This window comes from Macrosteles quadrilineatus, unplaced genomic scaffold (assembly GCF_028750875.1).
Source record: "Macrosteles quadrilineatus isolate MER2022 unplaced genomic scaffold, UCM_ALF_1.0 Scaffold_1__1_contigs__length_201487025, whole genome shotgun sequence".
Taxonomy (NCBI): Eukaryota; Metazoa; Arthropoda; class Insecta; order Hemiptera; family Cicadellidae; genus Macrosteles; species Macrosteles quadrilineatus.
This window is the reverse complement of record NW_026542594.1, coordinates 81,644,571-81,662,588: the sequence shown is the minus strand read 5'-3', so window position 1 is coordinate 81,662,588 and position 18,018 is coordinate 81,644,571. Positions and strand designations below refer to the sequence as shown.

Here is an 18,018-nt window from a genome sequence, read left to right as displayed (position 1 = left end):
GGTAGGGAGAATGAGTCTACGAAAAAGGGGAATACTTGCATTGGGGCGCAGTGAGATTAGTTACGCCACTGGTTGAGAGCAGTGGATTCGGATGTTTGATTGTGATGTTTGATTTAGGTAGTTTTGTGACTTAGGCTATGCAAGATTGATTTGTTCTAAAGTTAACATGAATTTAGGCCTATGTTTAAACTCGTAAAATAATCAAATATAGTGAGGAATAACTGTAAATACGTCAAAATTATCGAAGGTACTATTTAATAACATTATTTTGTATGGGGAAGGAGCAAAAATATAACCTACACATGGCAACACTAGGAGGATTAAACATTAAGGAGAGGACACACTGTAGTTTCGTTGAAGCTCGATTTTTGGCCGCCGGCACCGTACTGGGATACTTATATTGTGTATTATTTTTAATACTATCCATGAATTAAAATTTTAATTATATTTTAATCACTGTAAGTGTATATGAAAATCTTTCTTAAAGAGAAATAAAATAAGTTTTAATCCTTTAAAAGCATGATAAACGCACTTTGGCGTCAGAAGACGCGATGATTACTAAACGTTTATACTTTTTTACTCAAAGATTCTTTGGGCAAACAATTCAAATATAGCTCAACATGATATTAAAAAATCAAGAATTTTATTGCCAAGAAATTGTTTTACTTTTATTTTTGTAACTTAATTGTAACGGCTGTTAGTGTATATAAAGTGAGCGCGGATTTGAATTTTTTCTTAACTGGCTATTTAAAATCACCTGCCTAGCCCATAAATGCCTTAAAACTAGTAAAAAAAGGAATTTATAAATCGAGAAAACTATGAAAAATGCAAATTTAAAATGTATTTCACCACCCAAATTAAATTTTTCATTTTAACCTATATTTAATAAGATTATCGGATTGTTTTATAAACTGGACAAATTAAAAATAATTTTATTGTAACTATTTTCCTAAATACTACTTTTAAATATAGGTAAGTTTATATTTTTTATACCGAGAAACTCTTAAGGAACACGAATAAATTGATAATTTGTATAGATAAATCATATTTCTTTCAAAAACGTAATTATAGTAATCATATGTTCAAAGTCTTCAACAATTTTTTCAACTTTGATCTTCATCAATAACAAATTTTTTATAGAAATTATTGATACCATTCGATAGGAAATTTAATTTACTTTAAGAATGCCATCGGTGAATAACACAGGTATTTTAGTTTAGCGGCAATTTTAATTTGAAACAGCGCGCGTCACGTTTTTCCCTATCCCTCCCATGTTATAGCGGCGGCTTTTTGCCACTCTACGGCTCCGCGTGCCCCTCTAGTGTTCTGCTAAAGTTGGCTTTACCGCAACATGTGTATTCCTATTCGTGTGCCCTCTCCTCCTAGTGGCAACACTGCTCCTGGTGGAAGAAGACTCCATGCCCTGTGTGACAGGAATTTACTGCGACACACAATAAGAGTACAGAGTGCGCTACTTGACCAGACTATACTTTTGCTTATTTAGTGTAGGCCTACTAAAAATAAACACTGCTAAATTACTGTATCATTTGCATTTAAGGATGACAAGAGTATATTGAATGGTATCAATGTTTTAAAAACCTTAAAATAAGGTAAAAAAATAGTTAATAACAAGTTTAACAGGAAGAGCACAATATTCCTTCATGAAGCATGATAATAAATTTCAAGTGTAACCTGGGAAAAATAAGTTGCATGTAACACTTTAATAATATTTCCATAACTAAAAAGTGTGAAAAATTATTAGTCCTACTCGCTAAATTGGCCGGAGTTAAACTGAATTCTAGGCCTCTTCTTTGATTTTGAATAAGTTATCACCAAGCTAGTATTTATATCACACAGTAGGAACAATTAATATTGATCTACACAATTCAGGTGTTCTTATATGATTACATAATCATTACTGTCATATTACCTTTGGATGGTTGGTAACAATGCAGTATTCACACACATTGACTCTATGTTCATAACAAAATTGGTTTGTTACTCGACGTTTGGGGCATTTACAGAGACCCATTATCCTAAAACAAAATATATAAACATGTCATTACTTATGATACATCGCAGGGAACTAAATAACAGTTTCCTTAAAATACCAACAAGCCAGTTTTAAATACAATTATTATTGATGGCAAATCTTATCTTACTAATATTATAAATGTGAAAGTTTGTGTGTTTGTTTGTTTGTTTGTGTGTTTGAAGTTCAATCACGCATAAACCACTGGATGGATTGGGCTGAAATTTGGCATGATGATAGCTTACATTCCCGATTAACATATAGGCATATTCTTATCTCAAAAATCCTTTCGGGCTCCGCCCCAGTGGCTCTGTAATTCCCCATGTTAACCTTATGAGTTTTCATATTTAAAGGGAATTAAAGAATTTAGTCAGCTGTTTCAACTAAAAAAGTTGGTTCTATGATATGGAAAAGCATTAAAAAGTTATATAAGATTTACCAACAGGGTGCAGCACTATATTTTTTTTGCATTTATGAAAACAGCTAATCTATATACCGGTAAATAAAATTAGAGTTTTGTCTGTACATTGCTCAGAATCATAAATGTTTAGGTTATTTTTACGTTTTATACATTAAAGAAGCCGAAACAAGGCTCATCTAAATTTCTGTCTGTCTGTCTGTCGGTAACACTCAAGATGGCATTTTACGCAATCTTCTCCAGGAAAACGAGAGTATACCTATCAAGATCCAAGTCATTTTAATGTATTCACTGGATTGGTGAGAGTGTCTTTTGCCATTAAAATATGGCCTCACTAATTTGTATATAAAATTACGGACGTTCAAAAATGCAGTTTTGTGCAATTTTTTCAAGTTTTTGTCCAATTTTTATCACATAATCATCTATGAAATAACGAACAGCTGTTCGGATCAAGATTATTTTTTCTAGCTGTCACTGATATGTTTAAAAATGTTGTTTACAAATACCGCAACCATTTCCGATCACGTTTTGAAGGCAAATCCCAACCAAGTGAGATTAAAAACGTTTTTCTTACATAACGGATTTAATTAATCACAAGTGGAATAATATAGTGTAACAGTAAATGAAATTAAATAACTAGGCATCATTCAGGTCAGGAACCAGAGATTCTTTGTGTTTTGTGTATAAAACTGTTCTTGAGTTTTGATAACCAGAAAGAAGACCTTGAATCAGTATTGTATATGGCTGGGAAACTTTATTTAAGTCAGATACTGTATTTGCGAAGGTTTAAATATAATAGTTTTGCCAGCATATCTGAAAATATGCAAACCAACTGCTGTTCTTAATATAATAAGGTTTCAACTGACTACAATAATATCCCCGTGCGTAGAACGGGCACACAGATAGTTTAAACTAAGCAGCAACAAAAAACTGTGATTCGCGATGAGAACTGTCAAAGTAGGATTGTTTACAGTAGTTATGTTTATGTTTTTCATTTCACGAATAATTTGTGATATTTTGCGAATTGTTGATAATTTATTTTTCTGTATTGTTTAGGTGAAGTGGTAGAACATTATGGCTATGGTAGATGTGTAATACTATAGAATACTGTAAATTTAAAAAAGCAAATTTTATCAAACTGTGTCCTCCCTTATTGCAAACGCAAAGCTTGAGTATAACTGCAATAAGCATTTTATGTTTATTCCAACCCCGTACGAAGGACGGGTACTCTGCTAGTATTTGATATATCTACAATGCGATATCGTGTAATTTTTAGATGTCTACTTACAGTATTTTTCACGCTGAATCCAAAAATGCAATCAGTGTGCAAACATAATTTTTTGTCATTTATTTTATAATTTTTGAGAAATGTTAAACCCACAAAAATTGTTGAACATTTTTTTTTTGTAATGTTTTATATGTTACATTGAAGCCCATAATTTTCCAAACAAAATGATATATAAAACAGTATACTTTACATTGTTTTTAAGTTTCTAAGATACATTTTAATAAAACCCTGCGATTGCGCAATAACCACGTATATCACTACTTTTGATTTTTAACAGTAAAACAATGATAAACGTAATAAAATCAGTCATCAGTGCAAGGTTAACCAAGCTCTTTACAAATACGCACGTCAGCTGTCTGCTACAATATTTTTGGAACTAAAATGAAAAGCGTATAGAAACAGACATCAGGAGAAAGCTCTGAATCTCCTGAAAAAAACGATACCTAACTCGATCCAGTTCAATCCGATTCAGTCAGTCCCAGAGCCGTCGCCGTAAACAGTGTTTGTGAGTCGCAAAATCGACACATAACACTACAGCGGATGTGTTATGAGTCGCTTTTACGACACATAACACTTGGAGGGTTAAGGTGACACAGTACTCCCTATCCCGCCCATGTTAAAAAGACAGTTTTTAGGTACACATAACTTTTACAAATATTAACCTATCAACTTGAAATTTTTTTACTATGTTTAATACATTATTACCAACAATAATATGAAGTAAAAAAAGTTTTTGAGCAAAATTAAATTTTTACTACGACTTTAAAAATTTTATAAAATATTTTGTAATTTTAGCGAATTTCCCATATAGGGAATAAGCTATTACCGTAGGTCTCATGGTAAGACCTAGACCCGGGACAGATTTACTTTTTCGTTTTGAGGTCCCCAGAGGCCAAAAACACCATCCGTTCAAATTTATATATATATATTTATATATGTGTCCGTTAGCGCGATAACTCGAGCAAAATTGATCCGATTTTGATGAAATTTGGTACAAACGTGTAAACCTACATTTATTCTAACGAGTTTGCGAACCAGCATAATCGGACCATGGCATCAGGGGTTTATGGGGGGTTTTATGGGGTAAAAATGGGTTTTTCTAATTTTTGACCCTAAAAACTTTAAATTTCTAAATTTCTCTCTAGACCATTTTGAAGAGCTTAAAAAAACAAATAATTTAGTATATTGAAGTGTTTTTTAATGTTCATTGACTACGGAGAAAATTTAAAAAAATTGTAAATTTAAAATTCCCATGTTATTCTTATGGAGAATAAATAAACTGTTCTAGTTTGCTTGTTTATGGATATATTTTAATCAGATTTGGCAATTTGGTTTATTTCATAGTAAGCTATCAATATTTCAATTGAAAAAACACACCTCAACATCTTCCCCGTAGCAGCAAACCTAACTACTAACTAAAATTAATGTTATTTAAATAGGAGGAAATAAATCTAAAAAATTTATAGGGAATATTTTAGTAGAAATCAAGCCGGGTAAATGGAAATTCGCTTAGTATGCAGGTTTGCTGCGACGGGGGTATTTTAACATAAAGTATTTTTTTATTTCAAAGTTCCGTATCATATGAGGAACACACACACAAATTTTTATTGAAATTGGATTATAATTGAGGAAGAAAAGTGTACCTGACTAAAAACCACTTGACTTTCGGAAAAACTACAAAAGTACCCCCTGTCACGGGTGGTAGTAGGACCCTTGAGCATACTAAAGTAAGAGTGTATAAAAGTCGCTGTATAACTTAAAATATTTTTTCTTCCATAAAATTTGGTATGTATGTGTTCAGGAAAGTGTGTTCTACAAAACTAAATAATAAAAAATGTTTACAAAAATTTTAATATTTGACGGCGTACCCTATGCATCATGATTAGTAGTAGGACCTTGGGCATGCTAAATTAGGCTGCAAGAGTTAACAAAAGTAGCTGAAAATTTTAAAAATAATATTTTTCTTCCTTAATAGGTATTTATTAACCCTCCCAGTGTTACTTGACGAAAATTCGACAAGCAGCACACTTTGTGTAGTGTTACTTGTCGATTTTTCGACACGCAGACATCGTTTACGGCGAAGGCTCTATGACTGACTGGATCGGATTGAACTGGATCGAGTTAGGTATCGTTCTTTCCGTAATATTCTAAGCTTTCTCCAGAGGTCTGTCTCTAAGCGCTATTCATTTTAGTTCCGAAAATATTGTAGCAGACAGCTGACGTGCGTGTATTTGTAAACAGCTAGGTTCCCCCGGACCGATGACTGATGTGTTTTATTACGTTTATCATTGTTTTAGTGTTAAAAATCAAAAGTAGTGATATACGTGGTGCATTATAAGAAGATTTAAGTGGTTTTGAAGTGCTGGTTGATGATCCTGAAGAAGTAGGTAGTGATATTGATGTAAATTATCAGCCAGATTCCTAGCTATGGTTAGGCTATGCATTCTTAGCTAAACGCTATGTACTGAAATCAGTTTTTTGCCCATAACTTATTTATTTGCAAATATACTTCCTTATATTATTATATATTTGTAATCCTCATAAAATTTAGAACAAAGTGGCTATTTTCAAATATTTATAGGCCTATAATTTATACAATTTCATTGAGCGCGAACTTATTTTTTTTTTTTTAATTTTCAAAATTATATTTTTTTTACCTAAAAATTTTTTTTTTGAAAAAATGTTCCTTATGTTTTATATATAATATTGAAGCCCATGATTTTCCAAACAAAATGGTATATAGAACATTAGAATTAACATTGTTTTAAGCTTCTCAGATCCGTTTTAATAAAACCTTGCAAATGCGCCAAAAATAGGTGGACATTAAGGCCTAAACTATGGACACTTGGAGGGTTAATCTACGTCTTCAAAAAAGTCTGTTCTACAAAACTAAACAATAAAAAAATTTTTTTTTAAATTCATATTTGAGTACTGTGTTACCTTAAGGCAACATACCGTAAGTTATATCTGCTTAAAAGGTGTTGGAAACACATGAGAGAGTAGTAAATCAACAGATAATATAACATAAGCTAAACCCAGCTCTTATGTTTCTGGCCATTCTTTAGTCATAACTAGCAGAGCACCCGTCCTTCGTACAGGGTTGGCATATAAGTATAAAATGCTTATTGCAGTTATAATCAAGCTTTGCGTTAGCAATGGGGGAGGACACAGTTGTTTGATAAAATTTGGTTCATAAGTTTACGGCATGAAATAGTATAACACATCGACCATTGCCATAATGTTCTACCACTGCACCTAAGCAATAGAAGAAAATAAAATAGGTATTAAACATTCCCAAAACATCACAAATTATTCGTTAAATTAAAAACTCAAACCTAACTGTAAACAGTCCTACTTTGACAGTTCTCATTGTGTATCACAGCTTTTTGTTGCTGCTTAGCTCAAATTAGCTGTTGTCACTTATGCAAAAACAAAATAATAAGAGTGCTGGGAACCCTTATGACTTTTTAATGCGATTGCATATTATAGAACCAACTTGTAAAGTTAAAACAGCTGACTAAATTCTTTAATTCCCATTAAATATGAACTAGTGTAGCCTACATGTTGCTTGAATTCAAGCAATTGCAAAGTATTACAGGAGTTATTTCAAAACGAATAACAGTCATATTTACAATGAGTTTAAAAGTCAACTCAAAGATTACCGGCGTGTAACTCAGACCATGTTTATCTTCGTTATTGATAAACCTAAAGCATTCCGGCCAGTTTTCTCCTTTTCAAAATGCCTCGCTGTACAGGCAACACAGGTCATTGATAGAGGGCCAGAGAACGAAAAGTCGTTTTGGGGTAGTGTTAGGGCGAATTTATAACCTATTGAGATTGTCCAGGGTCAGGTGCTGACTGTGATGAGTTAAGCCTATTATGAGCCACTGTTTTGTAGCTGCGGTCGTTATCACGACGCCTCCTGTCTATGTTTCGTTGTCGCGTTGGAGGCATTTAAAAGAAAATTAAAACAACAAATAAACAAATTATAGCTACACAAAACAACGATAAATACGCAAATTTAAGTTACAATCATACTAAAACCATCCGTAATAGCAACACAAAACAATGATAGTTACAGAAATTTAAGATACAACCATACTAACACGATCTGTCTTGGGGGTTATGTTTACACAAATTCAAATAGTAAATAAATGTACTCAATGTGTTTCTGAATTGACAAATAAATAACAGCAATTAAATTATACAGCTGATCAAACTGTAAACAATTATGTTCTTCATAAGGATAACATGGGAACTTTCAAAGCCACTGGGGCAGAGCCCAAGGGACTTTTTCAAAAATGTAAGGCCAGTTTGCAAATCAACGCGAAACGCTCTTTCCAATGAGACGTCAATGGATAAAATCGCTTAAGAAATGACAGAGGAGTTCAACCGACAAAATTTCATGTAGCGTATTAATTATAGGCCTATAGATACACATTAAGGCTAACATGGGGAACAACAGAGCCAATGGGGCGGAGCCCGAAAGGATTTTTGAGATAAGAATATGCCTAAATGTTAATCGAGAATGTGAGCTATCACCATGCCAAATCTCAACCCAATCCGTCCAGTAGTTTATGCGTGATTGAGCAATACACAACCTCACAAACTTTCAGATTTATAAAATTAGTAAAGACTAGCTGTGTACCCGTTCTACGCACGGGGATCTTATAATATTCAGTTGAAACCTTCTTATATAAAGAACAGCAGTTGGTTTGCATATTTTAAGATATGCTGGCCAAACTATTATACATAGCTTCATTTTATGTTGTTTTTTGTTGTTCCGGATCGGTATGACAATCAATAAAAGGTTAAATTACCTCTGTGTCTGCCGGTCGATCCTATAACGGTAGGCTTACTTTTATTTTTACTATCTGATCTCGTTTGCATGGCTCAATCACGTACTGGTTGAAGTTCGTTCGCTACGCTCACTCACCTGTATGTTGGAGCTCGTTCGCTGCGCTCACTTTCCTTCAGGTTAGCTCGTTCGCTACGCTCACTTGCCTTCAGGTTAGCTCGTTCGCTACGCTCACTCGCCTCCAGGTTGCAAATTAGCTGTTGTCATAAATGTAAAAGAAATAATAGTGCTAGTGCTGCACCCTGTTGGTAATCCTTGTAACTTTAATGCTATTGAACATCACAGAACAGAACCAACTTGTTTAATTGAAACAGCTGTTAAGATTCAATAATTTCATTTCTCATAAGGTTAACATGGGCTTCCAGAAATTCCACGTCAAAAATCGACAAAAACTTGATTTTCAAGGGTTTACTGTTAAATATCTAACTGTCTCATATTCGATGAAATACGTCTAAAACCATCTCATATATGTATAGTATTTGGAAAATAAGTTTCAGGCGGGACAGTGCTATAGTTATTGAGGAGTAGTTGTAATAAAGTGCGTATTTTAGCGTTACCAAGAGAATGACAGATAGACAGACAGACAGACAGACAGACAGACAGACAGAAATTGAGATAAGGTTTGATTCGGTTTCTCTGACCTATGAAATGTAAAAATAACCAAAAAGTTCATTATTCTAAGCAATGTACAGACAAAACTCTAATTTTATTTATATAGATAGGCCTAGGCCTAGCTAAACTTAGTGTCTTATAGAAATCTAAAAAAAAAATATGTTTATTTAGTGTTTTAGTGATAAATAAATGTAATAAGTTATAACTCAAATAAATCTTTATAGGCTAGATTGCAGCGAGCAATTAATTTGGATACAAATAATGCGAGGTTTTACAATACAGATTATTTTACAATTAAATCTTCATTGGTACTTACACATAACCTAAACAATCTTAATTTGATTGCGATTGACAGAAGGCAGTCGGATGTCGGAATCGGCAGAGGAGGAATGGTGATGACGTTGCCAACCCTGCCAACCTGCCAACCTCGGTCAGATTTCAATAACCGTTGCCGTTGGTAAAATAATATATTGTCTAGTGCGTCAGTACTATCATTGATTCCGGTGGTACTATAAGAAGACTGGATATTATCATAGACTAACCAACGTATGTTTTATCTACGATATTATCCCAATCAGGGGTAGGTGTATGGCGGAATGGGCACACGGAAGGGACTAAGGCTAAAGGTGTAGTGACGTAGTGGTTAATGTCTTCTCTTGAGGCGACACGATTACCGTAACGAAACGATGTGATTTCAGAGGCGTTCGTGGCATAGTTGGTAGCGTTTCGGAATGGTGATCAGGATGTCCGGGGTTCGAAACCCGCCGACAGCACCAACTTTTTGTCAACAAATTTTTCATTTCAGCAAGTTTGGTTGGTTAGGTTAGGTTATGATAGTTTAATTTTATAATACTAAATTTTAAAATTAATTTTATAATTAATTAAAAATTTTAAGTGATCATTAATTAGATTTTTATCTTATATAGTTTTTATATTATCAGCAAGTCTGGTTGGTTAGGTTATGTTATGACAGTTTAATTTTAAAAATTAAAAATTAATTTTATAATTTTAAAACAATATTTTATAATTAAAAAGTTAATTTTATAACAAAAAATTAAAAATTAATTTAAATTTTTTCAACTTAGCAGTCCTAGCGGCGAACGCTGACACTACAAGATATGTTAGCCTTAGTCCCTCCCGTGTGCCCCACCGGGTGTATGGCTCTGGGGAGTGGGAATTTTCGGCAGGGATTTTATCCCTAATCCTTGTATTTTTCCCTATTTTTGGGGTAAGACAGTCCAAACCTCGTAAACCCCCGATTTTTCTGGCGAGAAATTCAATGAACCAATTGCCACCTCCCCCACAACCCTCCCTTTTTACTTGCAAGGGGAGAATTCCCACCTATTCCACCTTCTTATCAATAAAACTTTAATCGAGTCAGTGAATAGAAATGAAAAAATACTAATTGCATTCATAGATCTTGCTAAAGCGTTTGACTCTATTGATAGGAAAATTCTTTTCAAAAAGTTAGAATATTTGGGAGCCCTGTCATGGTTTAAAAGTTATTTAAGCAATAGGACTCAAGTAGTATCAATCAATAACGCAATTAGTGATCAAATGATTGTATATTTTGGAATTATCCAAAGAAAGATCCAAAGTTCTACAGTGGGGCCTTTACTTTACTATTTTTAATTTACATCAATAACATTAGATAAAATTGATATTTCTGGAAAAATATTCTTGTTTGCAGATGACACAGCGGTAATCTTTAGGGCACGAACTTGGGAAGAGGTTTTTAATATTGCATCATCAGAATGGGTTGCTGTCAATGCGCCACCACGTCAAACCGCCACCTCGGTGTTTTGGCCAGAGGCGTCAACCCGCCACCACAAAAAAACCGAGGTGGTGGGTTGACGTGTACGTACAGGTCAACCCACCACCTCGACAACAGGCCACCACGACAACCCACCACCACACAATTTTCCGAGGTGGCGGGTTGTCGTACACACTCAAGTCAATGAGCCACCACGACAACATGCCACCACGACAACCCACCAACACCAGTTTTTATCAGAGGTGGCGGGTTGTCGTGAAGCTCCATGTTCGATGTCAGCAACCCGCCACCTCGCACGTAGGCGACAACGTGCCATCCCGTCAACCCGCCACCACTCTTTTACGAGGTGGCGGGTTGACGTGTACGCTCAGTGTTCGGTGCCGTCAACGCGCCACCTCGCTCATAGGCGACAACGTGCCATCTCGACAACCCGCCACCATGCACTCTTGTCGTAAATCGGTCGGATTTATATTCTGTAGCATTAAATATATTGTGCTTTGATTCAGTTAATTTAGAGAAAGTTAATGTACCTAACTCTTTAATAGCATTTCTGGAAATTTTAGTTTATTTTCGGAAGAAAGATTGATAGGTAATTCAATTATTAACATGGCAAAAACCCGACATTTGAAAGGGTCTCACGCCCTTAAGGGTACGAACTTTTAAATTCTAAAACCTTAGTGCAAAACTACGAATTGGTCCGAATCCTTTAACCCCTTAAACGTTGAAATTTGTCCACAAATAAGGGAGGAGTACTGTAGTGTTCACAAAACACAGCCCTCGCGTCAAGGGCGGTCCCAGGGGGGGGGTCAGGGGGGTCGTGACAACCCCCCAAAATATTTTTTATATATATATAAACTATTATACCAGGGAAACATTAATAATTTTTATTGCAAATCGTTTTACCAAATTTAAATTCGTTGTAGTCTTTACACTTGTAGCGAACGAAAGGACTAATTACAAAGTCTAATCTAAAACTTGGTATCGTTCAAGTCTGACTATGCTTTTGTACGTTGAAAAGTAGGGAAGATCGGCAGACAACGGACGCTTTCAGCCATATATGGCAACGGCAGTGTTCGATGCTGGCGTTCGACGTTCGGCTGCATTCTTCTTCTTATTTAATTTTTCGGCATTTAATGTTATAATTCATTTTAACCCAGATGATTGAAAACTTGAATTGGGTATTGGATAAAGAAAAGAAGTTGTATCAATAGGCAAAGTTTGAAAGGTAGTTGAATATTAATTTATCTGAGTTCAGCGTTAGGAATTCAATGATGTAATTCAATGATTACCGTAGCAAATTTCAAAACTTGCAATATTAAATAGTATTCATATTTAGAGCACCTGGTATCATATACCTGAACACAACCCAATAGGCATGTTGCTAGCCACAAAACAACAACAAAATGGTAGTGTCCCAGACTTAGATGCGGAAGGGACGGATTTAATTCCCGACACAACCACAAAAACGTTGCACAAAAACTTTATTCTCACGTTGACCCCTTGTAAAATGCCACTGGCACTGGCGTATAAAAAAATGAGAATACTGAGAACCAATTCTTCAGGCGGTAGCAGTGACGGGACGCCGACGCAACATTAGTTGGGTAGTGTACTTTATAGGTTAACTGTTGCTTACTGGGCAGGTATAATGCAGTCGTGTTTGGTGCAAGTTCTTAAACACTTCTTAGATAAAATAAGTTCTCTTTTTTGAAATCTTGGTCTGATTTTGGACATTTTCTGTTTAGAATGCACATCGGCACCAGTTGGAAGGGTGTTTTCGTAAATAAATATAATTGAGCGGAGCGAGCGAAGCTCTTTGACATCGGACCTTATGCAAACTATGTAATCAATTAACTCAATACCGGCTGAACATATTGAATCCAAACTTACCAGGGGTATTTCGACAAATATTTTTGATGTTTCGAAACAAACAAATTTCAATTTGATGATACCTGTACAATTTAAGACTGACATAAAATTTGCAATGTTTAACATGAGTCTTGTGAGTTGCCATGATGGTTACGAGATAACAACGTAGATGTAAACAAAGAATCATAGCGTATGCGACTCGACATTCTGTACCCACGGGCATCTCAGCTTGCACATGCACATATGGCCTATTTACAAAAGACAGTACAAAAGAAAAGGAGTCCAATGAATACCATTAAGCGTTGATTAACAATACACCGATTCGCATAATTTCTGGCGGCCTTACTGGATTATTCCAAGCAGATTATTTCTTTTAATTGTTGTTATTGTTATTAGTTTTGTGGTAAATATTAGTCCGGAATGTGGTAACTGTTTATGACGATTAGATTAAGGTATCTGTTATCCTAAAATGCTATGGAAAGGGAGGGAAACAGGTCCGAAGTGTGGGAACTGTTTATGACGATTAGATTAAGGTATCTACAATCCTAAAATGCTATGGGAAGGGAGGGAAACAGGTCCGCGACGTAGGGAATGGTGAATGGAGTAGTAAAGGCGAGTAGTCCGGAGTGTGGGAACTATTAATGACGATTAGATTAAGGTATCTGTTATTCTAAAATGCTATGGGAAGGGGGGAAAACAGGTCCGTGGCGTAGGAAGTGGTGAAGGTAGTAGTAAAGGCGAGTAGTCCGGAGTGTGGGAACTATTAATGACGATTAGATTAAGGTATCTGTTATCCTAAAATGCTATATGAAGGGAGGGAAACAGGTCCGCGACGTAGGAAGTCGTGAAGGAGGCAGTAAAGGTGAGCGGTCCGGAGTGTGGGAACTGTTTATGACGATTAGATTAAGGTATGTACAATCTTAAAATGCTATGGGAAGGGAGGGAAACATGGTCCGCGACGAAGGAACTGGTGAAGGAAGTAGTAAAGGTGAGTAGTACGGAGTGTGGGAACTGTTTATGACGATTAGATTAAGGTATCTACAATTCTAAAATGCTATAGGAAGGGAGGGAAACAGGTCCGCGGCGTAGGAAGTGGTGAAGGAAGTAGTAAAGGCGAGTAATCCGGAGTGTGGGAACTATTAATGACGATTAGATTAAGGTATCTGTTATCCTAAAATGCTGTGGGAAGGGAGGGAAACAGGACCGTGACGTAGGAAGTCGTGATGGAAGCAGTAAAGGTGAGTGGTCCGGAGTGTGGGAACTGTTTATGACGACTAGATTAAGGTATCCACAATCTTAAAATGCTATGGGAAGGGAGGAAAACAGGTCCGAAACGTAGGAAGTGGTAAAGGAAGTAGTCAAGGCGAGCAGTCCGGAGTGTGGGAACTGTAACGACGATTAGATTAAGGTATCTGCAATCTTAAAATGCAATGGGAAGGGAGGGAAACAGGTCCGCGACGTAGGAAGAGGTAAAGGAAGTAGTAAAGGTGAGCACTGTGGAGTCTGAGAACTGGAAACCAATTGTAACAGTTTGATTTCTGTATCTGAAATTGAAATACTGTAATGCTATGAGATGGGATGGAAAGATGTCCAAGACATAGGAAATGGTTAAAGAATTAGTAAATGCTAGCAGTGTGGAGTGTGGGAAATGTTGTTGGCAATTAGATTAATGTATTTAAAATACTAAAATGCAATGTAAAGAGATTAAAACATGTTCACGACGTAGGAAGTAGTAAAGTTTAGCATCGCAGAGTGTGGGAACCGTTTGTGGCAGTTAGATTAATGTATCTGTAATACTTAAATGCTATGAGAAGGGAAGGAAACAATGACGTAGGAAATGGTGAAGGGAGTAGTAAAGGCTGACATCACAGAGTGGGGGGAATGATTTTCCCCGAGCAAAGCTCGGTCTCCAGGTACTTAGTTTATAAACAGTAATAGAGAGTATTCAAATTGAAAACTATAGAAACTGTATTTCCGAAGCAGGAATTCAGTATTTTCAAATATTATTAACGGTAGCCTATCCTAAATAAATACAGTGATATGCTGGGCTTGCACACTAAAGTCCAGTTGCGACTACAATAAATAAATAATTACCTAGGATTTTATAGAAGTCCACTTTAACTAAGGCGTGTAAATAATTAGTTAGGCTTGTACAGTTACGATTACGATGCGTAGGCCTAATGCCTAGACTGCTAGGCCTATACAGAAGTTCAGTTATAGCTATTTATTATAATTAAATATTTAACTAAACTTGTTAACTTGTGTTTTCCAATTTATAACATATAAGTGTGGAAATAATTTTCTCTGTGCAGATATACAGACACAGTTACAATTACACATGCCAATGTTGTAAATATATGTTCAGTAATTTATGTCTGTTTGTTTAAATGTATATATTTTTTATTTGAAAGTCCGACGCCATCAATCCCTTTTGGGTAAAAGATGAAGATAATAAGGTAATAATTACAAAAAGTAGAGTCTAGACTGCTTGGCCTGTACAGGAGTCCAGTTATAAAATAAGCGTGATATAATATTCCTTTTTTTTCCGTAATACTATAAGATGAATTATTACAGCTAACAGAACAGCATGTTGGCATATTTATGTCAGGTTGAAAATTTAGTACAACCCAATAAATAGGCTTTACATCAACACAGTGCAGGTTCTCAAATTAAATTGCCATAGCCTAATATACAAACGTCTTTTATACTTGATTTTAATAATTTTGTTGTACAGTAGTTTATTATGCATATACAGTATTTTACTTAATCATGCTGTAATTTAGCATGAGGAATAAATATGTTCTTGTTTAATTCATCAATTCTCTATCCAGTGCCGTCTTTAAAATCTAATCTATTTATTGAGTACAGTAGACCTATTTTGGCAACGGGGCGGTGCTAGCGCAAACGTCACCAATTCAATGCCACTAGCGTCGCGGCAACCACCATCTTTTTCAGGGTATCATCAGCTCGTGAAAGTAGCCACGCCTTATTTCCTGTGGTGACCATTGACTATGGTATTGATATATATAGTCACCTTCTTCTGTCATTCTGTTCGCTGAGCAAAGTTTACTAATTGGCTAAATGTTTTAGTTGGGGAAAATGAGAAGGAAGCATATAGGCCTATTACATAAATGGGAGCTAAACAAACATTAGGATATTGACAAAATAATACTTATCTTTATGCTATTACAAACACACAGTTTTACTATTACTCATATAAGTAAAAATCAATGACCTAATAGAAACAGCTGACTGGATTCATATTTCCTTCAACTCTTCCAACCAACCACGAGAATTCCATTGGATTGTTGCTATGGTGACGTCATCATGTATTCAATTTGAATCATGAAAACGAATTAAAGTTATTTGTTTATATCAAAGCTTGCTTACTCCGCTCAATTGGCGGACCTGAGGCCGCATGCCTAGTGCTTGAATGTGTTGTAATGTTGCGGTATTCCTTTGATATTAAAACCACAAGTCTCAATAATGCAAAAACATGACATTAAACAAGTTTATTTTTAGACATTTCTTTGACCTTTAAATAAACTGGGAAGCTTGAACACATTAAACTAGGTCCTAAAAATAGCTTTAAAACCACTCATTTTAGCACCCCCCAGGCCCCCCGGTGACCCCCCCCCCCCTCCCAAAATATATGTCTAGGACCACCCTTGCCTCGCGTATTAATATGAGATGATAATAACGTATACCAAAAACAAAAATAGAATGTTTATTTTACTTAATTGCCAGTGAATAAACATTTTTTTTTTCATTAGGCTAGTTTTAGTTTTAAATATCTCTATTTGCGTCGTCAAGGTTCACCTACATTATTTCTGCTCTCAGTTTTAACTGATAACGTATAAATATATATATATATATACAAGAGGTTCTACCCGCGAATTCACAGGTGTACAGAAGCCTAAATTAATTTTATACAATTTTTTGACTTTCCCTATTTCATTTAAATGGCCCAAGTTCGAGAAACTGTCATCTGAAGGATGTTAAAGGCAGTGGAACCTTCATACCTTACGTCTAAGGTGGCCGAGGTGGCTACGGTTGTACCTGAACTCGCCGCTCTCTTTCACGACGTATTTAAGTCATATCATATGTTTTGGTCCTAGGTCTTGGTCATAGGTCTTGGTGAGAATACTTCAAAGGCTTTCACTTAAGATATTGATAGTTTAATCAGTTAAGTTAAAGATACTGTATCGCTCAATCAGAAAACATAAATTTGATTATATCTTGGATATGGATTTTAGTTTTAGATATATTTACTCAATTCTAATTATTCTATTTGTTTTGACCTAAGAACCATCAGTGAAATACCAGCTTCCATTTGAATTATTTATTATTAAGATCGGATTAGGCCTACCTAAAGCACACGGCTAAATCACAAACAACCCAAATTGTTAAACAAATGGAGTTATTGAGCGGAGCGAGCGAAGCGAGCGAAGCTCTTATACGTCGACTCTTATGCATTTCGTAATACGCAAACTCCTCCTAGACGGATGAATCAATCGTTTTCAAATTTTGTTGAGCGGAGCGAGCGAAGCTCTTATACGTCGACTCTTATGCATTTCGTAATACGCAAACTCCTCCTAGACGGATGAATCAAACGTTTTCAAATTTTGCATGGTGATAGAGACCATATCGGTGAGTGCCAACATCTATATGGCGTTAAAAAAGTCTCTCAGGAATCCGCCCCACTGGGTCTCAAAGTTTCAATGTAATCCTTATGGAAGCAGTATTTGACACATAAACAAAAACATATGATCAGCTGTTGACTTTTGAATGCAGTAGAAAAGAAATAGCTGATAGCATTAATCCACAGATATTAGAACAGAAACGGTATGGATCATAAATATAATCAAATGACGACACTAGCTTGAGGTCCGTGACGTAGGAAGTGGTGGAGGAAGTAGTGAAGTAGTAAAGGTGAGCACTCTATAAAGGAGAGCAGTCTGGAGTGTGGAAACTGTTTATGACGATTAGATTTAGGTATCTGCATTCCTAAAATGTTATAGGAAGGGAGGAAAACTGGTCCGCGACGTAGGAAGTGGTAAAGGAAGTAGTCAAGGCGAGCTGTCCAGAGTGTGGGGACTGTTTATAACAATTAGATAAAGGTAATATTAAAGGCATTCCTAAAATTCTATTGGAAGGGAGGAAAAGGGGT

At 35.6% G+C, this 18,018-nt stretch overlaps 1 protein-coding gene across 1 annotated transcript in view; it reads right to left on the bottom strand.

Moving 5' to 3' along the window:
- Positions 1–9,629, bottom strand: part of LOC128998350 (zinc finger protein-like 1 homolog) — a 35,422-nt gene extending 25,793 nt beyond the window's left edge. The window contains exons 1-2 of the mRNA XM_054424457.1: positions 9,525–9,629; positions 1,931–2,036 (exon numbers count right to left, since the gene is read on the bottom strand). Of these exons, the coding sequence (XP_054280432.1) occupies positions 1,931–2,032 (102 nt within the window). The 5' untranslated portion in view covers positions 2,033–2,036; positions 9,525–9,629. The remainder of the gene's footprint in view (positions 1–1,930; positions 2,037–9,524) is intronic.
- Between the last annotated feature and the right edge of the window lie 8,389 nt (positions 9,630–18,018).